Below are 27,147 nucleotides of genomic sequence, written 5' to 3' on the forward strand. Positions count from 1 at the left end.
TACAACAGGCACATAAAAAGAAGTTCAGCATCACTAATCATTATGGAACTGCAAATCAAAGCTACAGTGAGAACCTTACATCTGTCAGAATGGCTGTAGTTAACAAGACAAACGGCAATAAATGTTGGAGAGGATGTGGAGGAAAGGGAACCCTCATACACTGCTGGTGGGAATGCAAACTGGTGCAACCATTATGGAAAACAGCATGGAGATTTCTCAAAAACTTAAAAAGAGAAATACCATACCCCCCAGCTGTTCCACTACTGGATCTTTACCAAAAGAACTTGAAATCAACAATTCAAAGAGACTTATATACACCCCTATGTTCATTGCAGCATTATTCACAGTGGCCAAGACCTGGAAGCAGTGCAAGTGCCCATCAGCTGATGAATGGATAAGGAAGATGTGATACACACACACACACACACACACACACACACACAGAATGGAATACTACTCAGCCATGAAAAAGACAAAGTCGTCCCATTTGCCACAACATGGATGGACCTAGAGGGCATTATGTTAAGTGAAATAAGCAAGACAGAAAGATAAACCCCATGTGATTTAATTCACATGTGGAAGATAAAACAAACATATGGATAAGGAGAACAGATTAATGGTTATCGGAGGGGAGGGTGAAGGGGCACATATGTACAGTGATGGGTAAAAACTAGACTATTGGTGGTAAGCATGATGCAGTCTGTACAGAAACTGATACATAATAATGTACAACTGAAATTTTACAATGGCATAAACCAATATGACCTCAATAAAATAATTGGAAAAAATAAGGAAATCCTGCTATTTATGCAGCAACAACATGGATGAACCCGGAGGGCATCATGCTAATGAAATAAGCCAAGTAGAGAAGAAAAATACTGTATGGTATCACTGTATGTAGAATCTTAAAAAAAAAAAAAAAAAAAAAGCTGATTTTATAGAAACAGAATAGAATGTTGGTTGCCAGGGGCTGGGGTGAGGGGGGCATGGGGAGATGTAAGTCAAACAGTACAAACTTTCAGTTGTAAGAAGAGGGAGTTCTGAGGATCTGATGTATGTATTGCAAGTTGACTATAGTTAATAATATGGTGTTGCATCCTTGAAATTTGGTAACGGTAGATCTTAAGCATTCTCATCAAAAACACAGAAAAAGAGTTAACTACGTGAGGTAGTGGGGGTGTTAATTATCTTGATCATGGTAATCGTTTTACAGTGTATATGCGTATCAAGTCATCATGTTGGACACTTTATATGCAATTATATTTGTCAGTTATTCTTCAGTAAATCTCGATGAAGAAAGGAATTCAACTATCTAACATCTGGAGGAGATTAAATTCTTCATCTTGGGCTCTGTGACAGCCATTTTTTCTCTGTTCACTTTAACTACCAAAACCTGTCATTCCTGAGACATTTCAAGGAGATGGACTGAGTGACCTGCAATGCACGTGACCCGTTGTAGCTGCTGATTTGAGCAAGGTCGGGTAACTTATAACTTTCTGGTGCGTCACGTGTTACTTGCCTGAACAAAGGGCTATGAAACTAATAAAATTTCTTTTTAAAAATTTTAAAAAACGTGTAAATAAATAAATTGTAGTATATTCCTACAATGGAACCCTACTTGTTGGTAGGAAAGAATGAAGTGTTGATCTGTGCGTCAACGTGGATGGATCTCAGAAGCATCACAGTAAGTGAAGGAAGGCACACACAATATGCGTGTGTGATTTCTTTTACATGAAGTTCTCAAAAAGGCAAAACTGTAGTGACAGAGCAGTGGTTTCTGGACTTGGAGTGGGGAAGAGATTGACGTCAAAGGGCACCAGAGAACTTTTTGGGGTGATGGAAATGTGCTGTACCGTAATGGTGGTTGTAGTTACACAACTGTATACATTGTCAAAACCCATCACATTATACATTTAAGAAATTGGTGTACCTTTAAAATTAGTGAACTTTATTTTATATAAATTATACCTAACTAAAAATGTGACAGTAAGAAATTATAAACAAGAATTAAGTCCATAACTGAAGAGAATGGGGAATATTTATGGGATTGGAAAGTTCAACAAACTTTTGGAATGTGGACGAAAGACCAGCGGATGTTACAGTTCAGCTGGGAGCTGAGCTATGTCGTATTACAGACTCCAGGATGGGAGTAAGAAATGGGGTAGGCTCTACAGTGCCAGTTCACTCTGCTATGGAGAGCAGTAGTGGGAAAAAGTCCTAGGGCCCCCCTTCCGAAGAATTTGAACAAACTGCCTGAGGAAAATTAAGGCTGCCAGTGAATGTGGCAGGTTTCCCTGAGTAAATCCCTCTAAATCCCGGCTTATGGGGCTCCCAGGCCTGGCTTCCCTGCCACACACCTAAAATAAAACCTCCCAAATGGGTCTCACCCATGGACAGAGGACCCCGTAAGTCTTCCCTTTAACAATGAGGTCTGTGAGGACAGAGGCGTAGCTGACTCCGTATCAGAGAAAGCCGCCTGGAAGCAGTCCATTTTTCTTAAGTATGAACAAAGAACCAGGGATCAACAAGAAAAAAGTGAATAGTATAGAAGAGGAAGACTGAAATAAATAATCAGAACAGTTGACCCAATGGATATATAATGCGTGAATTAGTAAAATGAAGAAACCACAATATTTACATTGATTTGAGAAAATATTGCATCCATGAAACGAAAACAGAATGGTATTGGAAAATACTGACCCATGTTGCGTTTTGTTTGTTTTTGCTGTGGTACTTGGGTATCATGCTTTGTGTTATAGTTGTTTCTGGTCCTGTCTATCTTCTCTCACAAGACTGTGCTCCTTGAAGACGGGAACGTGGTCGTGACCTGTGGTTCCTGCGTGAATTTAAAGTTGATAGACAGCCAGTTCTCTCTCAGCGTGTCCTTGGAGCTGCTCTGGACTCAGATTCCAGGTCTGGTGACTCCCTTGTTCTGACTGTGCGTTGTGTTCATGAGACATTCAGGTTCGCTCAGTTTCCGAGGTGGTACAACTAGCGCCAACCTCTGGGTTTTTGTTTATTCTTACTAATGTGAAAATAAAACGTAGTTCTAATGGTTTATTTAAGGGCTGTGTGTATGCAAGTATATAATCACACTGTTTTCCTAACTGTCTGTCTTGTCTTTTGTTGAATCCAGGGACATCATGTGAAAGCTCAGGCCCTGTCTGGGTTGGGAAGAAGTAAGGAGGTGTTGATGGAGTTTCTCTACTGCCTCGCTTTGAATCCCGAGTGTAGCGCAGTGAAGAAAGCAGCACAGGAGGTGTGGTTTCCTTTAAGTGACTTTAAAGTTCTTCTTTACGTCTTATTTACAGCCTTCGTGTCCCTGCGGAGTAGCTCCTGCATGTAAAATGCACAAGAAGTAGAATTCTGAGTATTCGTGGCAGTGAGATTAAAAACGCAGAAGTAATGATAAGGGTCATGCATTTGACACCTTTGATCCGTGGACAAAGCGGAATGTTCCGTGAGACGGCACACACACCTCAGTTCTGCTGAGAGAACGACGCCTACTAGTGAGGCAGGGTGTTTGAGGCCGGGGAGGCAAAGTGGTTTTTCCTAGAGTTTGTAATTTCAGGTGTTAAAGTTTGTACAGGAATTTATGAAAGGCAGTGATGTATACAAAATAGATCAATTTAGCTACACAGGTTGACTTGAAATTTTCAGCAAAGCTTCACCAGCACGATGCAGAAATAGCTGCTCTTTTATGCTAATCTTTCACCCAGTCTTATTGGAAGTCATCAAGTCACACTTAATGTAAGAATCCACTCTGTAAAAAAGGCTATACCGTTGTTACACAGCCTCAGTGCTTCCCATGCCCAGGAGTTCTTGTTTTTCTGTCTGCGTTTCCCTCGTCTAATGCTATTTATTGCCAACTTCTACTGCACAGTTACCGTGTAATTTCCACTTTACAGTCTAGTTTTGTTTTCTGGATCAAAAGAAAATGAGGTCAGTTCTTCCAGCTTCATTTTAAGCCACCTGAGATATTTGAGAACACCTGTTATCTTTGCCTTCAGTCATTCTTTGGACCAAACATCCTTTTCTCGTAGAACAGGGTTGTAAAGTTTGCTCCCCTGGATGCATTCCAGTGTACCCCAAGTTTCAGCACCCACATCTGGCAGCAATAGGTGGTGAACTCTTACCTGCCCTTGTGTTCATGTCCTGAGGTGTGTTTGTTTATTTTTAGCCTGATACCGTCACACTCTTGGCTCCCCTTAGAACTTTAGTTAGCCAGACACCTAGGTAATTTTTTTAAATGAGAACTTTGTGGTATATTTAAAAATTTTTTTTGGTGGGGAAGATTTGCTCTGAGCTAACATTTGTGCCAGTCTTCCTCTGTTTTTTGTGTGGGTCACCAGTGCAACATGGCTTGATGAGTGATGTAGGTCCTTGCCTGACGTCCAAACCACTGAAGCTGGACCACCAAAGTCGAGTCACCGGACTTAACCGCTAAGCCATGGGGCCAGCCCCTCTAGCATATTTTTATCCCTTTTTTTTTTTCCAGTTAATTGGTCTTTGTTAATCCTGTTGAGTTGTAGCTCATTGGTTTTGGCTATTATTTCAACTTGTCAAAATAATATTCAGTCTTGAGTTGACTATTTTAACTATTCCTGCCTGCTTTGTCCCACTCAAAAATCTTACAAGAATCTTAAGACATATCTTATCTCAGGTGATCCTTAGAACAGCCTAAAATTCCGCCTGAGCTCAGTGAGATTAGGCAGATTCACGAAGGTCCCAAGACCGGAATTTAGGTCTTGTGCATTCTTGTCTGTCTGGGGCTTTTTCAGACGTGGTGTTTTTTCCTCCAGCATTCTATGGGTGATAGGTATCTCGTATCACAGACAGTGCCAAAACACTGCCAGCCTGTTGATGCCCATGAAACATGGTACCCTCCCTGGCAGCCTCCCGCAGCTCTGCTGAAGCTCCTCAGAGCCAGTGCTGAGGACACCGATGTCCCTGCTGAGATGCTGTTCCTCATTGCTACAGAGGTCAGGGTTCTGGTGCACTCACCTGTCACATGAAGAACAGCGGGGGGACTCGTTGAGGTGTCAGTCACTCCTTTTTGCCTGTCTCAGGCCCTTGGATTCAGCTGAGTCCATTGGGTTTGACAGGACCATCGACTGACTGGCAGTCACTTCCCACCACCACTGAAAGCCGGTTCACGGTTCTTCAACTAGAATTACGGCGTTTCACCTTCTCTTCCTTTCAAGTTCTTACTAGGTGACTCTTCTGTTTCTCTTGTAAATTGAGCCGTCCTCTAGAAATAATCTCACTCCTGTGGGCGATCACAGTTTAGATTTAATCTGAGACCCCTGCAACCTCTACACCCCACTTTTCTCTCTTATTCATGAGACTTTTAGGGGAGATTTTCTGGAGATGTGTGAGGACCATACAGAAGGAAAGTGTAAGGCTCATATTTCGTAATTGTTAAGACTAATATGGAAAGGGACTGAGAGCTAAAGTGCTTAAAACGTTGACTGTGGTTTCAGAAATGTTTGAATTTTAAATATTGTCAATTGGAATATGGTAGTTATTCTTTTCGATGTTTTAGGCCTATTTGGCCTCATAGTTTCCTCTGAATGTATAGGCGTATTATATATTTTTCAAAAGTGTTGTAAAATACTTTTTTTCTTCGTGACAATTTTGTAGGTAACGTGTGAGGTGTTTTTTCCAGCTTCAGAAAACATGTGTCCAAATATAACATCTTCCGTCCAAGGTGGGATCTTGAACCCCAGACTAAAGGCTCACTGTTGCAGCCGTGTCAACACCCAGCCTCCCCAGGAAGAAGCTGATAATGCAGGGCGCTCTAAGGTATGACGTGGTTGTGTTTGTCAAGCTTTATGTAATTCCTTGATTTTGAGCGTTTACAAGTTATTCAGACTGTGGCATGATGTTAGAAGTACTTCTCAAGACCAGTTCTAGCTCCTCAACTTGAGAGTTGAAAGTTTTAAAGGAAGTTGGTGGAAGTTAAGGAGAATGATTGAAGATAAAAGAGACTTTTGGACATCTCCAAACAACCCAAAACATCAGGAGGCTTGAAATTATTTTGGCCTGGAGAAAAGAAAGCAGCGGATGATTTGAAGATATGAAGATTGATGTTCAATTGATCTGTCCCAGGAAGAAATGATCCTATATTTTACCATGAAAAATGGAAAGTTCATCTTAGAAGTTAATAGATGAAACCAATTATGAAGGAAGAGTATAAGCCCTCTTCTTTCCGAAATTTCTAGGCAAGGCTACTGCATGAGTTTGTTTTGTCTTATGTTGTGATTTCTTTAATAGTTAGGATTCTTTTTTTCTACTTAACCAGAATGCATCTGAGAAATCTGATGTGTTTAAAAATGTGAATTCTTCAGTTTTATGTTTTGTGCTGGGTCTACACTTTGAGGAGGATAAAGAAGTGTTAGAAAGTGTCCTTGCAGTAGCGCCCAGCGCTGGTTTAAAGAGAGAGTTTCTGAGTGATTTGGAGGATGCGCGTGACCTGAAGGCCCCTGGAAAAATTCCCAAGAAAGGTCAGTAAACTGTTTTCTCCTGGAGTTGTGTGACTCCAGAGGGATAGAATGTTAGCTAATATTCAGTATAGTTAAAAAAAAAACTTTACACAGGTAGTTTAAATTTAATGAGGAAGTGAATATATCAGCCTTAAGATTATAGAACAGTTTAAATGGTTAATCCTTCAAAGACTTGATGGTCAAAAATAGCAGAGAAAATTTAGGTGTACCAACTTTTATTCATGCTTACTGTCTAGATCAGTTATAGCTGTATACTGTTAACTCGACAGGAGCTCCTCCTGCCCGGTGTGGCTTGTTACATTGGTGTAACTATCCAGAGGACATACAGTTACTGCTTGCTCTTAGCCAGATGTGCAGGTATTAATTATAGCATTTTAAATGTTTTCAGAGGCAGATTCCTCACCTCAAAGAAATATGAACTCTAACGTAGGAGAAAGTCCAGAGCTTTCGATAGATGTAACCGACTTTGAGTGTGCCCTTTGCATGAGGTAGGATCACGTAGAGTGAATGCAACTCTTTGAAGAATTCAGCTTTCCTGAATTTTATATCCTAAACATAATGATCTTTTTATTATCAGAAAAATTACATATATCTCAGTAATAATTGATTTATTTTTTAAAAATTTGATAAAAATACAAATGGAAATGGATATAAGTGAGTTCCAGAAAGTAAGGGAATTGCCTAAGGAATTCTTACTATAAAATAAACAGATTGTTTGAAAGTCTCATCTGGACATTTTTTGCTGAAAACTCAGATGTGTTTTCCAGGTTGTTCTTTTAGCCTGTCACTACACCGTGTGGACACACCTTTTGCCTAAAATGCCTTGAGCGCCGCCTTGACCATGCACCACATTGTCTGCTGTGCAAAGAAGAACTTTCGGAACTAAGTATTTCTTGTGAAATGACAAGATGGTTCTGCCCTCTTCTCATCCCTTGGTAGCTGCTCGTTTCATGGGTTGGCTTTGCTTCTGCTACCCATTTATTAAAGTCAGATTTCTCCAATCAAAGATAGGTCTGTTTCTCATCTCTCTGATTTCTTGAAGAATACACAGAGGAATTTTAGATACAGAAACAACTAAATTTCAAGGAAATTTCCAGGCACGAATTATGGTTGATACATTGGAAATAGGTGACATTATTGGAGCTCTCACTATGTGTTGATTATAAAGAGTTGAGATAACATTACTGAGTCCTTACCATACGTTAATCATGAAAGACTGAGATAACATTATGGTGCGCTTAACGTGTCAAGGATTCTCTCCTTTACCTCGTCTCAAGGCGGAGTCACATTATCATGCTCAGTTTGTGTAGGATTGAGGACTTGATCGTTTCTGACTACTGGGAAGCCCCTTTGGTGTGCTGTCAGTTATAGGTCTCTTTTCTCCGAAATCAAAACCAGTGAAACCTAAGTTCCATGGAGAAGCTATTTAATTATGTCCAACCCAAATATGCCAACCCTGGGGTCTAGTGGATAAGATTCAGTGCTCTCACCGCTGTGGCCTGGGTTCATTTCCCGCTCAGGGAACCACACCGTCCGTCGGTTGTAATACTGTGGCAGCTGCATGTTGCTGTGATGCTGAAAGCTCTGCCTCTAGGGTTTCAAATACCAGTAGGGTCACCCATGGTGGACAGGTTTCAGCAGAGCTTCAGCAGACTAGGAAGAAGGACCTGGGCACCCAATTCCGAAAAAATTGGCCATGAAAACCCTGTGAATAGCAGCAGAGCACTGTCTGACTCCACGGCACTTACAGCAAACCCAAATATAAACTATTAAATCCATATGGTAGGTATGATAAATACAGTAAACAACACTTAAAAGCTGAAGGCTTTCTGATCAATTTTTCAATAATGAATCTGTATCAACTGTGTTGGGCTCTGGTCCAGTTGGTACACTAACTTTCCATGAAGGAAGTTACTTCTTTGTCAGGGAGGGGATTTATTTTTTCATCCATAAAATGATACTAATTATGTTTGCCTTAATTACCTCCTGGAGATTAAACTCACTCACTGCATCTTTCTTTTTTTTGAGGAAGATTAGCCCTGAGCTAACTACTGCCAGTCCTCCTCTCTTTTGCTGAGGAAGACTGACCCTGAGCTAACATCTGTGCCCATCTTCCTGTACTTTATATGTGGGACGCCTACCACAGCATGGCGTGCCAAGCAGTGGTGCCATGTCTGCACCTGGGATTCAAACCAGTGGACCCTGGGCTGCCAAGAAGCAGAATGTGCGAACTTAACCACTGTGCCACTGAGCCAGCCCCTCACTGCATCTTAAATAGGATAAAGTGGTTTTTTTAAATGAGTGTACTGTATAATTGATTTTTAAATCTGACATGATAAATGAGATGATAGACTTAAGTGAATTGTTAAATAATTGTAACTAATAGTTTTAAAATAATTTTTAATTTACTGCTAAAAGTAAGTTTAAATTTACTGCTAAAACTTAAATGTTACTATAATGGAACCCTTTCTAAAGCATTGTATGCATGTATTTGCTATGTTAAATTACATTCATACTGATTGCTGAGTTATTCTGGGTTCTAATATGAATATTAGCCATCGTGCTATGCACTGTGTCATGTTGGTTGAGGCTTTTTGAGTCTACATAGCGGTTTCCTTTGGTGGTTCCTATGTGGATCTACTCCAGGGTGTTTGCTGTCTGTTCTTGATAACGATGACATAGCATCTTGCCTGCTACCTTGTCAGCCATAGTTGCCTCGGCCAGTGGGTACAACCCTGGTGGAGATGCTTGCCTGTCCTCACAGAGTGAAATGCATGTCTGGGACCACGGTTTGTACCACAGAGCCTTCATTCCCCTCTTTGTTCAGTGCTGCCTTGCAGGGGGCTGTGTGATGAAGCGGTGTCTGCAGGTGGCACTTGAATATGAGCTCCTTAGGGACAGAGATGACTTCTGTCTGATTTTCACTCTGTCTCCAGGGACCAGAACACATACTAGAGGTTCCAGAAATCTTTGTTGAAGGAATGATTACGCGTGAGCTATACGAAGATTGCCAATGTTCCAGAAATTAGCATATAACAACACTAGCTAAAATCCGGAATCGTAATTCGATCCTTCTTCAATGCAGAAATCACTTCATGAGTTTAGACTTCCTCACATGCATTACTATAAATATGAATTATCGATTATCTGTGTATGGACAGAAGTCTTGGTTAACATAATGTCAAGTAAAGCAGATTTTATTGCCCTACTCTTCGGTAAAAGGATACCATAAACTGACAGTTTATAAAATGCCTATGTGATTAATAATGAAAATTACGAAGTAGTATCGTGAACTAAGTGAAACTTGTTTCTGCTGGTTATGCTGTGACTGAGGTTCCCACACACAGTTGTTTCCAGTGCTTGAACTCCTGGTTCTCATCAGTTACAGCAGTACAGGTAGCTTGTTCACGCAGGCTGAAGGGAAACCCGGCAGCGTGTCAGGACTCGCGCAGACCTAAGTGTGTGAGACGTACGTAGAGCCAGCAGTGCAGCCAGTTACCAAAGCAGCAGGAGCACACGGAAGCCCACCAGGCCTGGGGTCCTGGCTGTGCCCCGGGGGCTCTGCGCTGGTCCCTTAACCTTCCTGTGACCCCGCTTCTGTGTTAGTGCAGTGTAGACACGACCTGTAGTGATTGCTGTTTTAAGGCCTAACTTAGTTTCCATGAAGCATCCGCAGTCGGTACCTTAAGTTTTAAGTGTCCGTGAAAAAGAGCTGTTGTTTGCAAATTCATATGCCTGAGAGAAAAATGGTGCACACACCCAGGGTAATAGTTCTTGAGCCACATGTGAACCTTCCACCCGTTGATCCTAGCACTTTGTAATTCAACTTCCACCTACTTTCCCTTCATATCCAGCTTTATTTAATTCCTTGGTCTCTTACTCCCTTTCTCAACCCGAATAAAGTCAGCCATGCTTTTTACACGTCTGTATAAGTAACATGGCAAAGCAAGAGAAAAACCACAAAATTGGGAAGATTGGTTTCAGTTTAAATTTATAATCTGAAATCTTGGACTGAAAACATTAGTAGTCATTCTTACTATTCTTTTTAGTAACTTCAGTTTTTCACTCTGCAAGATGATTATTTCATTTTTCTCTTCTCTCCCAACGTATCCCAACTCACTGCTGCACCCCTCCCTGACATTATGATACTTGATTGAAAATCTAGAAGCCATCAGGATTGAGATTGCCTCATCCTTCCTCCAGGTGAACACCTTCTCCTGCCCTTTTCCCATGGGAAGGAACTGCCCTGTCCCCCATCCCTGCCACAGGCTGACCTCCATGCTCTCATCTCCCCGTGCCCTTTGTCTTCTCGAAGACCACAACGCTCTACCTTTGTTGACCTCTGTCAACAAGGAAGAGGGTGCTTTGCTCTTTAGTATTAATTACCATGTGGTGTTATTTAACATTTTCTTTTGTTACAGTTGTTGGCAAGCAGAAATGTTAATATAACTGTTCTGGCTGAAGAATTAACATTTCGGTATTTGTCGGATGAACTGTCTGATAGGAAGAGAATTTATGATGAAGAAATGACAGAACTTTCAAAGTAAGTCCTCACGCTCTGTCCTTGCTCTTGAGTTCAGATTAAAGAAGAAAATGTGTGTTAACCTTGTAGCTTTATCTCAGTTTTACTCCCCCTTGACCGAGAAATTAGAAAGCCTCAAAATAGAAAAAAATAATTCCAAAACTTTATGGAAATTTAATTGAAAGAGGTTATAAGAAATATTTTTAAAGTGTATTTTAACGAAATTATGTAGTTTCTCTTTGTATGTAAGTGATACTGAATTTTTCATAATTGAGAAGGCACAGTATATAGAAACAGAACAGAAAACAGTATTACCAAAGTAGCCTTGCCAGTTTTTTTTATCTTTTAAAGTGATTGAAGTTTTGTGTTGTGGTAACCTTTAACTATTGAGATCTTAGAATTCTTCAACTCTTTTTTATTTAGAATGCATTGCTTTTGACTGCTATGTAGTTTTTGCTTTCATCAGAATTTTTTTCTTATTTATTGAGGTATAATTGACATATTATATTAGTTTCAGCTGTACAACATAATGATTCCATATTTGTGATATTGTAAAATGGTCACAACAGTAAGTCTAGTTAACATCCGTTACCATACATAGTTACAGAATTTTTGTGCGTGCTGTGAGAACTTCTAAGATGTACTCTGTTAGCATCTTTCAAATATGCAATACAAATAAGCATCATTAACTGTGGTTACCATTCTGTATATTACATCCCATGACTTAATTTATTTTGTGACTGGAAGTTTGTACCTTTTGATCCCTTCACCCATTTCTCCCATCCCCCACCTCTGGCAACCAGCAGTCTTTTATCTGTATCTGTGAGCTTGGTTTTTTGTTTTTTGTTTTTTTGCTGAGGAAGATGCGCCCTGAGCTAACATTTGTGTCACTCTTCCTCTATTTTTTGTATGTGGGACACCACCACATCATGGTCGGTGAGTGGAGCAGGTCTGTGCCTGGGATCTGAACTCACGAACCTGGGCTGCCGAGGTGGAGTGTGCAGAACTTTAACCACTCAGCCGTGTGGCTGGGCACTTTTTTTTTTCCTTTTTTTTAAGATTCCACATATGAGTGAGATCATAGGGTATTTGTCTCTCTGTCTGACTTATTTCACTTAGCATAACGCCCTCAAGGTCATCAGAATTTTTTTATAGTGGTCATAAGCTATAACTTTCTCTAAGTAAACTAAAATAATTCAGCATATTCTCTCATCATATTAAATAAGACAGTCTTGGCAGGAAACTCAGGTGAGTTGGAACTTGTTCATGCTGTGGTCCTTTGCTTTTTTCCCCACTTAAAACTTGCAGGCCTCAGGGTTTTATTTTCAAAATGAGAAAATTGAGGTTGGCTTTTGCTCCTTTACAGTGACTGGTACTCCCTCCTGTTTCTAACAGCTCCTGCATCTAAGTTAACATTTTCCTTTACCGACAGTCTGACCAGAGACGTCCCCATCTTTGTGTGTGCCATGGCCTTCCCCACTGTCGCGTGTCCTCTCCACGTCTTTGAGCCCCGCTATCGGCTTATGATAAGAAGATGCATGGAAACTGGCACCAAACGGTTTGGCATGTATTTATCTTCTGAGCATGCAGGGTGAGAATTATCAGCATTCATGGGGTCCTAATTAAGTGCATAATTTGTCGTTTTTCTTGAAGAATGGTTTAGGATGATGGTGAAAATCTCTAGTAGCCCCCATTACATAACGAGGTATAAATTCCAGGCCATCCATGATGTGATCTCGGCCTTCTTTCTGTCCGTCTCCTAGTCCTTCCTTTCAAACGTCATTCCTGCTAGTCCACTGCCATATCATTTGCCCTTCTCCGAATACAGTTCATGTTTTCATACCCCCATGTTTTCCTCTGCCTGCAGTTCTCTTCTAGCTCATCAATGTACAAACCAATCTGGTCCAACTTTTAAGGTCTAAAATAATTTACTACATCCTCCAAGAAACCTTCCTTTATACACACAAAATTTTCAGTCTTATGAAAACCCACAGCACTTGGTTTTCACCTTTCCTTGTTTTGCATCATTTTTCTAGGGAAGAAGTTCCAGATCAGCAGACAGCTCCCCTCATGAGCTTCTTTGGGGTCTCTGGGTCCTTCCCACCTCTTCGCTTCCTCATCCCCTAGGGCTTTGTCAGCACTGCATCATCATGCTGAGGTCACTACATCCAAGTTCTAGCTGTGGAAGAGGCACACGTGCTCTTAAAGAATTGTGGAGAAAAGGGGCACACGTCCCTGCTGCTCACACTCACTGCAGAGGAGGCTGGGAAGTGCCGTCTACCCGTGTGCTCACGAGGGAGAGGAGACTGGATATTTAGGGCCACCCACTAGTTTCCACCGTAAATACCCAGGAACAGATCTTTCTACAGATATGTGTTAGGACCTCAATGGAGAAAATTCTACAACTTTATTGAAAGACATTCAGGAAGATTTACATAAATGCAGAGAAATACCATGCTCATGGATGCATAGACTCAGTGTCATAGAGATGCCAGTTTTACCCGAATTGGTCTATAAATCCAGAGTAGTTGCAGTCAACACCCCAAGAGTGTGTTTTCATGGAATTCTTCAAGCTGATTTTAGAATCTGTATGGAAAAGTGAAAGACAGACCAAGACCATGACAGTTTTGAAGAAACCGTTGAGCAAGATGGGAGAATATTCCTACAATGTCAGACTTAGAAATTATAGTAAGTAGACCATTGAAATAGAGAATAGAGATAAGAAACAGATCCACTCATGTATGGACTCCAAATTGATATGGAATTTTGTGAAAAGAAAGGCACACTACTCAATAAAACGTGCTCAGAAAAGTAGTGGGTAATCCACATGGGGAAACAAATCTCTACTCTGCCGTACGCCATACACACAAAATAACACATTTACATTCCCAGTGTGAAATGTGAAGAAGAAAATATAAAAAAATTTAAGAGCAAATATTGGGGACTATTTTTATAATTAGGAATAAGGAAAGAAGGTTTTTTTCGTTTTTTGTTTTTTACAGAGGATGCTGAGAGCACATAGCATAGATGGAGAGATAAATAAATTTGAGTATATTAAAATTTGACTCATCAAAATGAGCAAAAGCAAAGTGAAAAAGCAAGTTCCAGAAGTTCCACTTCTAACCAAGGAGGTAGAACACTGAGAAAAGTGTTACTCCAGATAAACTACAGAACCTAAATTTCTTGCACCTGTCAGAGTGGAGCTTGCTCAGGGTAACAGAGGAAAGACAGGTCCCTCCAGGAAGAGAGGAGACAAGAGCCCTGGCTCACCTGTGGCAGAGCCTGGAGGAGGAGCTATGCAAGCGTGTAGGAAGAATTCAGCTAATTTTTTTGACAATTTCTAATGGCCTTACGTGGACAAGCATGAGAGTCGAGATCCCCTTAGAGCTGCAGATGGCAAGAGGAGTTTGTACCCACTCACAGGTTTATGTCTACAGACAAGAGAGAGACAGGTTCTGCAGCTGAGGCTGTCTGCTGATAGCTGGGGGAACAAGTCCTCCCTTGAAGGCATCTTCAGGGTGTTTCCATGCACACCACAGCTATAGATAAAGTAGTCCTGTTACATAACCAGGAAGAGAGAATTTTATTAGAGATCCCGGTAGAAGTGTCCAGCAGGCACCTGGCCATGCAGGCATGCAGCTTGGGAATCATCACTCATCATTAAGTGAAGGTGTATGGTGAAGTTGTTCACTCACTTTAGAATCAGGCAGCCTTGGGTTCAAATCTTGGCTGTAAATCTTATTTGACCTTAGATAAGTGGCTTAATTTTTCTAAGCTTGCGTGTTTTTGTGAAGCTTGAATGGGTATGTGTTGTGAACTGCTGTGTGTAGAGCTTGGTACATCATAGGCAAGACCAGTGTCATCACGATACAGATGGTTACAGATGACGGTTGAAATCACAAGAGTGGGTGAGATTGCTGGGAGAGCTTGGGGCGAGGACACAAGTAGCCAAGTATGCCTTCCTGGGTAGCCCCAGTGTGTAAGGGGCGTGTGAAGGAAGCAAGCTGTCAAGGGCTGGACTGGTCAGGGAGGGCAGAAGGAGAGCAGCAGATGGTGTTGGGTCAGTGACAGGTCAGCAGGGTCATGCCCAAGTCATTTGTGACTTCTGCTGGGGTCGTTGCAATAGAGCTTGGGGGCATTGAGAAGTGAAATGGAGACAGGGAGATGAAGGCAGTGACTGTAGACGACTTTCCATAGCAGTTTGCTGGGGAGGGCAGAGTTGACCAGCGTCCGTGCAAGTGGGAGCGGAGGGAGCAGAGATTGTGAGTAGCCCGGGGGCCTGGGCAGGCTACGTGTTCTCTGGAGCTCTTGAGGTTGCTCCCTGGCCAAGGGGGCTAAGGGTTTAAGATTCCATCTCTCTCCATCTTTTGGGTCCTTCTCAAAGCACGAGCTTGTTTGAACAGCTGAGGTACAAGTGCTCTCTCACCTCCAGCCCTGCCTCTGCAGCCATCGCATACCAGGGTGTTTCACATTTAACAGAAGGAGTCATCTGCATCTGTCTGTTAGAGAAAATGACCTTGGTGGTTCAGTGTGGAGACACCATTTGTTTCGTTTGGTTTTTTATTCCTTTAAGACCCAGACTTTCATGTAGGGAAAAATAAGACCTCCTGCATTTTTTAAGTCAGGGTCGTGTCTCCTGACTGTCCTTTCAGGATTTCAGAGTATGGCTGCATGCTGGAGATTAAGGACCTGAGAACCTTGCCTGATGAGAGTTCGGTTGTGGATGCAGTTGGTATTAGTCGGTTTAGAGTTTTAAGCCACCGGCACAGAGATGGGTATAACACGGCAGACATTGAATATCTCGAAGATGAAAAGGTGAGGTTTATTTTACTGATGTGTGTTAAAGAGGTCAGTCACTTTATTTCCTTCAGCACTGGGGAAAAACTTGGTCAAATTTCTGATGACAGTATTACTTATTTCCTCCTTAAGTCAGCACTTGGCATTTTTATCTCAGTGGATTTTTACCTGAGTTGGAGCTGGTAGAAAAATCTCCTCCTGAAAAAATTTCCTTATTGCTGAACATTGCAAAATGGATTTGGGATTCCTTGTTTTAATGTTCTAGTCCAAACTGTTCTGGAAAAGGCCACACAATAAATACTCCAGACTTTCCAGGCCACATGGTGTCTGTTGCCACTGCCTCACTCTGCTCTTGTAGCAGAGAAGCAGCCATAGACGATACGTAAACTAATCAGCATGACTGGTTTCCAGTAAAATGTTGATGAACAGGAGTTGATTTGCAAGCGGTAGTCAGTCCTTGTCTAGATAAAACTGGTATCAGTTCAGAATGAGACATGCAGCAGTAGTGCTGAAAACTACCTTCTAAAGCTAAGTATAAAAGGCTTAGGTCTCTTACCCCTTAAGAATTAAATTGTAGCTAATAGAAATACCAGAATCCGTAATTTGGCAGAGTAACAAAATATTTTGAAGGGATTCTCAAAAAGACTTGTACGAGGATGTCCATAGCAGTCTTATTCGTTAATTGCAAAAAACTAGAAACAGCTCAGATGCTCATCAACAGGTGAGTGGGTAAGTACAGTATAGTATCTTCATACTTGGCAATAAAAAGGAATGAATCTCACTGACATTGTGCTAAGACGGAGGAGCCAGATGTGAAAAATGCCTACTGTGTGAATCTGTTTATACACTTCCAAGAACAGGTGTAACTGCTGATAGAGGTCAGAGGGTGGTTGTGGGGTGGGAGTTGGAAGTGACTGGAAGGGGGATGCAGGAATCCTTCTAGGTGACTGAAATGTTCTCTGTCCTGTTCACAGTGGTGGTTACACTGGAATGTACAGTTGACAAAACTCTTCGAGCTAAACCATTAAGATCTGTGCATTTTTTGTATGTGAATTATGCTGCAACAAAAACGTTAAAAGTATTTAGAAGGGCGAAATCCTTGGAATTATTGTATCCCTCTTTTGAATTCTTTGGTTCATGTTGAGAAATGAGGAAAGTGAGTCTTTAGCCATCTCGCCTCACACTGGAAGTCACTCTGGGGACAGCAGTATACGTTCTCGACACCTGTGCATAGAATCACACTACGGTGCCAGCTGCCCCCTTCCAGCTGCTGCTGCGGTCGTCTGTGAGCACAGTGCTTTGCAGCACAGGGGAGCAGAGCACAGCAAGCCCAGCTCCCAGGTCTTGGGACCAGGAGCTGGTTTTAATGGCTGTGACTGGAGGTGATAGTTCTCTGGGTCCCTCTGCTGCCCTGATGACAAATCTGATGGAGGGTTTTTCCACTATTGTGGATGACGGCTTTGAATGGCGTATGTATTTATTTTAAAATGGGAGCCTAAACAGCTACAGCATGAAATGATTTTAGTTCTTTTTTTAAAGAAAACCATACACTACATACGAATAGTTGATTTGTATAGATCAAATTGAGAATGGTTATATGTATTATAATCTAATTCCTCAGTTTACTATAGTTTTCATAGATACTGGAATTTTATCGCTAGAGAGGATCTTAGTGGTTTATTCCCAGTTTACAGATGAGAAAACTCTATCCTAAGGAGGCTGTGCAACTGGCTGAAACTCACATGAGTCAGTGATGAAGGCGGAACAGATCCAGGTCCCCTGATCCCCGGTCCTTGCGCTTCCCACTCAGGTGTTCCTAAATTGGACTGAGACATGCTTGAAATGAGCGACTTGACAGCGAGATAGGTACCCAGAAGCAAAGCCTGATACATCTGAAGTGTCAGGCCCACCACTCACATGAGGCTAATGCAGTGAATGCATTGTCGCTGAAATATCTTTTGGATAATATGGAATACAATTTTTAAAATGTCTAATTCTTTGACTTGGTAATTCTCCTTCTAGGAAACTGTCCTGAGGGAATGACAGCCCGTTCTTTCACCACAAAAAACATTTTTGCATAAATGTTTATATTACTGTGTTATTTTTAAAAATGAAAAATTGGAAATAACCTTAATATAGGTTATGTGAATGGTAGAGTAAATGATGGTATAACTCAAATATGATTGCATGTAGCCATGAAAATTATTTGTAATAACCTGGGATATGTGCCTACAGTTGTTGAGAGAAAAATCAGGATGTGATAGAGAACAGAGAGATCTGGACTATGTAAAAAGAAGTGCAGTTTCTGTGTTGAGCATGTGTCTTGTTTATAAAACACTAATGAGTTATCAAAGTAGCAGATACCTCGAATCCACTTAGCAGAGGCAGCAGAGGTCACTAAGTGTATTTCATGTGTAATAACGAGTTGTGAAAATGGTCGTCTCCTTTCCTTGATCTGGTGGAAGGTGCAGAGTATGAAGAACTAACCAGTCTTCAGGATTCAGTTGATCAACAGTCTGTTTCCTGGTTTACTTCACTTCAGGATCACGTGAAAGAGCAAATTTTAAGTCATTTTGGGTTAATGCCAGCCAGGAACCTGAGCCTCAGGTACGTTCTCCTTTTTTCTTATATAATGCTGTTACTTCCTGTTGTGGTGTGTGGCACTGTTGTGTGATATACTTCATTGTGATTGCTTATGAATCAGTTCATTTATTAGCAGCCCCCAGGAAGTGCCTAATACAGTAGCATGTGCCTCTTGGAGCAAAACGATAAATGTTTTCTGATTACTGCTACATAAAGATAACTTCTTTTCTATCACAAATCAGTTTATTCTGATCGGCCGTCAGCTTTTGTGCTTTTACTTCTCTCACCAACATCATAAGATTTAAATAGTAATTTGAGTTTATTGGCATCAACACTCCACGTTTGGCACATCACATTGCCTGGCCCCTAATAAACAGGTGTTGACTAAATGAAGAGCAGATCCCCTAAGTCGTGTTAAATTAGGAGCTTCCCTGCCCTTGTGGTCCCTTCCATTCAGTCGTCACTGGCTTCTGCTCGTGCCCCCAGCAGGGCTTTTGGTGAAGCTGGTTTTTTAAGCAGCGAATGGGCTTCAGGTGTGTGAAGCATTTCCAAGTGCAGATAACTCCTCTCCTCGGTGTCTGGGTGACAGAACCAGGCAGGGATGGTTTAGGGTTGTGGCTGAGAGCACACAGTTCCCGTTGTACACACACCCCTCTTGGGGAAAGTGGGGAAGCAGGACCAGCTCTCAGTGGGTTCAGGGTCACATGAAATGTCTTTTTTGTCTTTTCCATCCATTTTTGTCTTTTCCTGTCTTTTGAGGGCTTCTCTCTTTCACCCCCACCGGAGTTCTGTCTTTTCCAAACTCAAGACAGTGCTTTAAGCCAGAAATTGCCTCTGAGTCCCTCCTCACCCTCCACTCTTATCACCCCCTCTTCCTACTCTGTATTGTAGCTCAGATTCAGAAAGAAAGGTGCTTAGACTAACTCCAATTAAGGTATGAATCATTCTTTTTGTAGGGATTTTTGCTTATTAATCCAACTTAATCTCTAATTGGGGGAGGTATTAACTTTTTATTATAGCTGTAACAAATTACACAAATACAGTGGCTTAAACAACAGAAATTTAGGGACTGGCCTGGTTGCGTAGTGGTTAAGGTCGGTACACTGTGCTGCACTTCAGTGGCCTGAGGTTTGCAGGTTTGGGTCCCAGGCGTGGACCGACACACTGCTCATCAAGCCATGCCATGGCAGCGACCCACATATAAACTAGAGCAGATGGGCTCAGATGTTAGCTCAGGGCCAGTCTTCCTCACCAAACAAACAAAACAAGTTTATTATCTTGCAGTTCTGGAGGTCAGAAATCAGACACAGGTCTCATTGGGCTATGAGCAAGGTGATGGCAGCACTTTGTTCCTTTCTGGAGGTTCTAAAGGAGAATCCATTTCCTTAGCTTTTTTACCTTCTAAAGGCTGCTGGCGTTGCTTGGTTCATGCCCCTTCTTCCATCTTCCAAGCCAGCAATGTTGCCCTCTCTGACCATTCTTCCATAGTGCACATCTTCCTCTGACCACGGCCCAGAAGAGCTCTTGCTTGAAGGAGAACCCACCAGGATCATCCAGCATGACCTCTCCATCTCAAGGTCCTTGACTTACTCACATCTGCAGAGCCCCTTGTGCCGTGGAAGCCTCCATGTGCACAGGCTTCAGGGATTAGGGGGTGGGCACTTCTGGGAGACCATTTTCCTTCCTACCACAGAAGATTGTAGGTGGTATGTGGGAGATATTTTTATGCCGAGCCCTTCCCATTAAGCATGCTACTCAGTTTTTCCTGCTCTGTTAGATGAGGACGGAAAAGGAGAGTTGTGAATCATATAGAAGGGGTTTTTCTCTAACAGTTGGGAGGGAGGCCGGTTCCTTCCTCATAGTGGCTTGGCTGCCCCTGTGCACTTTGTCCTCAGTGTGACTCCTAATCTTTCAGTAGAATCTACCTCACTCTAAACCATGGTGACTCCAGAGTCCCCCCTCCCTGGTTCTCAGCTGGGGTTCTGCATTGAAAGATACTTCTCTTTGCAGCCCTTTTGTGAGTTCCCCCCACTTAGATGTGTAGCATAAGAGTAAACTGTGTGTTTCGAGGGCTGAATGAGTTGTGAAGTAAACCTAACTTAGGAGGTGGCACTCAATTCTTGCTCATATGTCTGTTGGTGAAACAAAAGACAGTGTTGGAGGGGTAGGCTTGTATTTTAGGCGATAATTTTGTGGTTTCTTTTCCTTTCTTTTGCAGAGTAATCCTAGTGGTCCTGCTTGGTCCTGGTGGATCCTGGCAGTGTTGCCGTTGGAACGCAAGGCTCAGCTGGCTATATTTGGCATGACCTCGCTTAAAGAGCGTCTGCTTGCCGTTCGGAGAATATTAGTCATCATCACACGTAAGATAAATAGTCGGCAAGAGCTGATTAATAGCCGGGGGAGAAATAATTGATTTTCTCTCTCTGTCAGGGTTTCCAGAACCCCTTGTACTTTCCTGAGGATGCGAGGCATGGACGAGCAGCATCCCATTCATTGCGCTTTGTGAAATGCTTGTTGATAGAGTTACAAAATGGAACATTTAGCAAATATTGACTCCTACTCAAAAGTTAAAAGTCTGTGCCTGGTGGAATCTCACTCTGCACAAGGTTAGCCTAAAGTTTGAATGGAGCCCATGGTTGGAAAGCAACGTAAGAAAATCTCTTTGAAGCAGATGCTTCTGGTGTGCTGACACAGCATGGACATCACAGATGGTTTGCAAATGGTTTGGGTTTTGCAAGAAAGAAGGACTCCTTTCTTGTAAAGTACTTTGCTACACCAGATGGGAACAGCATGCTTCAGTGGCCAGACAGTAAGGGGGAAACCACGTTTTTATCTGGATTCAGATTTCTCAGAGCACAGGCTAACCGAAAATGTGCTTAGGTTTTGTGTGTCACTGTGAAGTTGTCTGTGAAATTGAGAGATCAAACCATTGTCCAGTGCAGGAGCTGAACTTAGGTGTTACCTGAGAAGTAGTCGCTACTCGATAGAACTATGTTTTGTGTCCTGCAGTAGTTCAGATGTTGTAAATTTCATGTTGTAATCAAGTGAATGTCAAAATGCAAGAAAGTGTACCTTGGACATAGAAAAATCTGAGAACAGTGTAGTTTATTTGAGGATGTATATTTATACACACTCAATCAAGAGTGAGCAAAAGTGAGTTAAAACTACATGCATTGGGATGTCAAACATATGACCAAACTAGTGCAAAGAGCCCATTGAAAGCATAACCCTGTGGCATTGATTCAATGGATACTAAGCATTTAGGAATCTTTTCATCTTTCTGCTAGGATTCGCATTAGAAATTAGGCCCATCGGTAAATTTGAGTTCCCCACCCATCCACTAATACATGATGACATTAAAAGCTGCTATGAAATGGGAATCTGTCTGTTCCAGGGAAACATACCAGGAGAATATTCAAGGAGAGCGAGGCTGGTAGGGGATGTAAACATTCAAGCTTTTCTCCAACACGAACCGAGAAGTTATCTTTGTTTTTTTGCAGTGTTACAGTGATAGAGCAGGTGTCATCTATTAAAGAACAATACCTTTCACTTCCAACCTAATGCGCATTGGTCACATTGATTGGAATAACCATTTGACCCTGAGATACTGAACCGTTCTCACTGGCCTAAGCAGCCGGCGCTTTCAGTTGGCTTCTTGGCCTGTGACGTGGATGTTCTTAAATGAAAGATGGTAAGGACCAGACTGGAGAGCAAATCGCAGCTGTAAGTTTTGCTTTCTTCATTCAAGGTGTATGATTTTGAGTTTTAAAAGATGTATTTCAGAATACTAAACGTTAGTGGTTTCTTGACCTATCAAGCATTTTATTGAAAAGACTTTCTAATAGTATTTGTTTTTAATTGTAGGAGTTTTCAGTAGCTAAAACTCAGTTTCGTCATGGGAGTTAGAAAACACTGCTAGTGGAACTTAGTCATAAAGAGAAAATGTGAAAGAATTTTCCAGTCAGATGTTCCCAGTGCTTCACTTACTGTGAATCTCACATCTCATCTTGTACATGGTTTAAAGGCAATTTGTCCAAGTGGTTTCTAAAAGGTTTTATTAATCCATGCATTAACAATAGTGTTCAACTTTCTTAGGCACTTTAATCTAACCTGATCATTTAAAAGAAAACAAAACTGTATCTAGTATGCCAGGAGGCCTTTTCAGAAATGGTCATGAAAATGGGTATGAATTGACCATGCTCTGTCTTTTTCTACTTTAAAACTGTATCATTGTATTTCTATTTGGGGGTGTCTGATAACCAGAATGTGATCAAATTTCTGCAAGATCCTTCCTCAAGTTAGGTTTCTGTGCTCACAGTATTTGGGCTTTCCCCGTAACAATCGATGCTGTTGCTTTCTCACCCTCACTCCTTAAATGTCATAACTCAGACGGTTTTTTAACCAGAACCCTTGTTATCTCTTCCTGATTCTTTCTGCCTCTGTCTGAGTCGTCTTCTCATTCTGAGTGTTCGTACGTAAAGCCTGTTGAATAGTAGTGATGTGGACTAGAGCAACAGAAGTTTTTGTTGTTTTTATTTATTGACACCAAAGGGAACTGACTGTGATCGCTTCGTGCTCGGTCCAGCTCCACCCCTCCACAGAGTACAAAGCTGGAGTGGATTGGTACTTCCTGAGCACTTAGGTTACATTATTTATCAGGAAGTCCCACCAAGGAAATAATATCCTGAGACATATTATGAAAGAAGCTTCCTTTTACAAACTTAAAAAAAGAAAGAAACCCCAACTCCAGTTTGCTACAAATTGAGCTAAAGCAGAACAATCCCCTTTCTCCTCTCCTACACCTATTTTCTATCATGGAGATCTCGTTTCTAAGGATTTCTCAGAAAATAATGTAATCTCTGGGTCAAAGTCAGATCATTGCAATTTGATTTTACTGAAAATGTTCCAACATGAATGCTCTAGTTACATGAGAATAAAAACAGAATCTACTTAGAGTATAACAATGCGGGGAGTGATTTTTCTTGAATACAGTACACTGTTCGGTATTTTTCCACTTACTCTCCTGAGAGGCTTCACTCATCATTCCATCCGTGCCTGTGTCTTTGAAATGCAGCTGATGTCCTGACAGGCAGGATTCTGAAAGCCCATGAGATTTTAGGGTATCACATCCCCTATGAGTCCCCATCTTCAGAATTGAAAGAATATTTATTAAAGTTGCAAATGAAAATAAATTTAAAATTTTAAGGTTTATTCATGCAACCACAATAATTTTTAATCGATTCATGTACCAAATTTCAAGTATTATCTCATTTTGATGACCACAAAGATGTCCTTTCTTCTCTTAACCCCCTTGCCCAAACCAGAAAACACCAAGACTGTTTGCTAAGTTGTGTCTCCATTCTTGCTATACCTTACGTCTTACCACAGGGCTTTTGACTCATCAAGGAAGAAAGTTAGAGATGGTAGAATTACCATGAACTGTGGTATTATCATTTGTTTTTGGTACAGTTCTAAATGGGATTGTTTACTTAATTTCTCTTTCTGATAGTTTGTTGTTAGTGCATAGAAATGCAACAGATTTTTGATTATTGATTTGTATCCTGCAACTTTACTGAATTCATTTATTAGTTTTAACAATTTTTTAGTGAAGTCTTTGGGTTTTCTGTATCTAAGATCATAAAATCTACGAACAGATAATTTTACTTCTTTCTTTCAATTTGTGTGCCTTTTATTTCTTTTTCTTGCCTAATTGCTATGGCTAGGACTTCCAGTACTGTCTTTAATAAAAGTGGCAAGAGTGGGCATTCTTATCTTATTCCTAATCTTAGAGGAGAGGCTTTAACTTTTGACTGTTGAGTATGATGTTAGCTGGTAGCTGTGGGCTTGTCATATATAGCCTTTGTTATGTTGAGGAACATTCCTTGTACACCTAATTTGTTGTGAGTTTTTGTCATGAAAGGATGTTGAATTTTCTCAGTTGCTTTTTTGCATCTATTGAAGTGTTCATATGGTTTTTATCCTTCATTCTGTTAATGTGGTGTAGCACATTGATTGATTTGCATGTGTTGGTACATCCTTGCATCCCGGGGTAAATCCCTCTTGATCATGGTGTGTGATTGCTTTAGTGTGCTCTTGAATTTGGTTTGCTAGGCTTTTGTTGAGGATTTTGAGGTAACTATACGGTACACTGAAATAAGACACTGATGAAAGAAACTGAAGACACAAATAAATGGAAAGATATCTCGTGTTCTTGAATTGGAAGAACTGATATTATTAAAACATCCTTACTACTCAAAGAGATCTACAGATTAAATGCAATTCCTATCAAAATTTCAATGAAATTTTCTACACAAATAGAAAAGACTATCCTAAAATTCATACAGAATCAGCGTAAATTTTAAGGTCCCTAGAATTTCCAGAATGGTAAATGAGCTTGGCTTCAACTTAAAGTCACATGCTGTTATTAGCCCCGTACAGGAGAGTCAACCTGTCCTTTGAATGGCTGTGAAAGGCTTGGATGGCGTCTTCTCACGTAAGGCTGTTTAGTCTACATTGATAATCTGCTGTTTAGTGTGGCCACCTTCAATGATTCTCTTCGCCAGATCTTCTGGATAACTTGCTGCAGCTTCTCCGTCAGCGCTTGCTGCTTCGCCTTGCACTTTTGTGTTATGGAGACGGCTTCTTTCCGTAAGCCTCATGAACCAGCCTCTGCTAGCTTTAGACTTTTCTTCTGCAGCTTCCTCACCTCCCTCAGCCTTCATAGAATTGAAGAGAGTTAGGGCCTTGCTCTGGACTAGGCTCTGGCTTAAGGAAATGTGGTGACTGGTTTGATCTTGTATCCAGACCACTAAAACTGTCTCCCTATCAGCAATAAGGCTGTTTCATTTTCTTGTCATTTGTGTGTTCATCGAAGTAGCACTTTTAATTTCTTTGAAGAACTTTTTCTTTGGATTTACGACTTAGCTAACCATTTGACGCAAAAGGCCTAGCATTTGGCCTATCTCAGCTTTCAACATACCTCCCTCACTAAACGTAATCATTTCTTGCTTTTGATTTAAAGTGAGACACATGTTACTCTTCCTTTCAGTTGAACACTTAGAGGCTATTTTAGGGTTATTAATTGGCCTAATTTCAGTATTGTTGTGTCTTGGGGAATAGGAAGGCCTGAGGAGAGGGAGAGAGATGGAGGAATGACTGGTCAGTGGAGCAGTCAGAGCACACACAGTATTTATCAATTAAGTTCACTGTATTACATGAGCACGGTCTGTGGCGCCCCTAAACAATTACAATAGTAACATCAGAAATCACTGATCAAAGGTCACCATAACAAATATAATAGTAATGATGAAAAAGTTTGAAATGTTGCATGAATTACCAAAATGTGACACAGAGACACGAAGTGAGCAAAAGATGTTGGAAAAATGCTCCATAGACACACTTGCTCCATACAGGCTTGCCACAAACCTTCACTTTGTGAAAAAATGCAACACCTGTGAAGTGCAGTAAAGCAGAGCGCAATAAAATGAAGTATGCCTGTATATTTTGCTGCTGTTGGATGGCATGTTCTGTACATGTTGTTAGATCAATTTGGTATAAGGTGTAGTTCAAGTCCATTATTTTCTTAGTGATTTTCTCTCTGGGTGATATCTGTTGTTGAAAGTAGGGTATTGAACTCTGCTACCATTATTGTATTGCTGTTTCTGACTTCCCATGTGTTAATAATTATTTAATATATTTAGGTGCTCTGATATGGGGTATGTATATATGTATATATTTGTAATTGTTGTATCCTCTTGATGAATTGATTCCTTTGTCTTTATATAATGACCTTCCTTTGTCTCTTGTTACAACTTTTGACTGAAATTCTATTTTGCCTTATATTAAGTATACATAAGTATATTACGTATAGCTACCCCTACTCTCTTTTGGTTTCCATTTGCATGGAATGTCTTTGCCGTGTCTCCAGTTTTAGCCTATGACTGTCTTACAGCTTAAGTTAGTCCCTGTAGGCAGCGTATAGTTGGGTCTTATTTTTTTTTTATCCTCAGCCACTTTTGTGTCTTTTAATTAGAGAATTTAAACCATTTACCTTTATGGTAATTATTGATAGATAAAGACTATCACCATTTTGTTACTTGTTCTCTGATTGTTTCTTTCTTCTTCTGTTGTTGTCTTTCTTTTTGAATTGATGATTTTTATAGTGGTATGCTTGGATTCTTTCTCTTTATCTTTAGTGTATCTCTTGTAAGTTTTTGCTTTATGATTTCCATGAGGCTTTCGTAGTACAACTTAGGATAGTCTCTTTTAAGCTGATAACTAGTTAACTTTAATTGCATAAGAGATTCTACACATTGACTTGCCCCCCACCACATTTTATATTGTTGATGTCATAATTTACATCTTTTTATATTATGTGTCCATTAACAAACTATTGTAGCTATAAGTTATTTTCAGTATTTATGTCTTTTAACCTATATGCTAGAGTTGAAAGTGGTTGACACACCACCATTGCAGTATTGGAGTATTTTGAATTTGACTACAGTAGTCCCCCCTTATCCATGGGGGATACATTCCGAGACCCCCTGTGGATTCCTGAAACTGTGAATAGAACCAAACCCTATATGTACTGGTTTTTTTTTTTTTTATTGAGGTCATAATAGTTTATAACATTGTGAAATTTCAGGTGTATATTATTTGTCAGTCACATGTGTATGTACCCCTTTACCCCTTATGCCCATTCCCCAACCTCCTTTCCCTCTGGTAACCACTAATCTGTTG

At 40.9% G+C, this 27,147-nt stretch overlaps 1 protein-coding gene across 1 annotated transcript in view; it reads left to right on the plus strand.

Annotated features, from left to right (window-relative positions):
• The window catches only part of LONRF2 (LON peptidase N-terminal domain and ring finger 2), a 42,603-nt gene extending 21,653 nt beyond the window's left edge, over positions 1-20,950 (plus strand). The window contains 11 exon segments of the mRNA XM_023618553.2: positions 3,137-3,259; positions 5,644-5,805; positions 6,305-6,506; positions 6,901-6,994; positions 7,274-7,386; positions 10,926-11,049; positions 12,461-12,619; positions 15,681-15,842; positions 18,283-18,410; positions 18,413-18,432; positions 20,627-20,950. Of these exon segments, the coding sequence (XP_023474321.2) occupies positions 3,137-3,259; positions 5,644-5,805; positions 6,305-6,506; positions 6,901-6,994; positions 7,274-7,386; positions 10,926-11,049; positions 12,461-12,619; positions 15,681-15,842; positions 18,283-18,410; positions 18,413-18,432; positions 20,627-20,821 (1,482 nt within the window). The 3' untranslated portion in view covers positions 20,822-20,950.
• The last annotated feature ends 6,197 nt before the right edge of the window (positions 20,951-27,147 follow it).

Source organism: Equus caballus, chromosome 15 (assembly GCF_041296265.1).
Source record: "Equus caballus isolate H_3958 breed thoroughbred chromosome 15, TB-T2T, whole genome shotgun sequence".
NCBI classification, from domain to species: domain Eukaryota; kingdom Metazoa; phylum Chordata; class Mammalia; order Perissodactyla; family Equidae; genus Equus; species Equus caballus.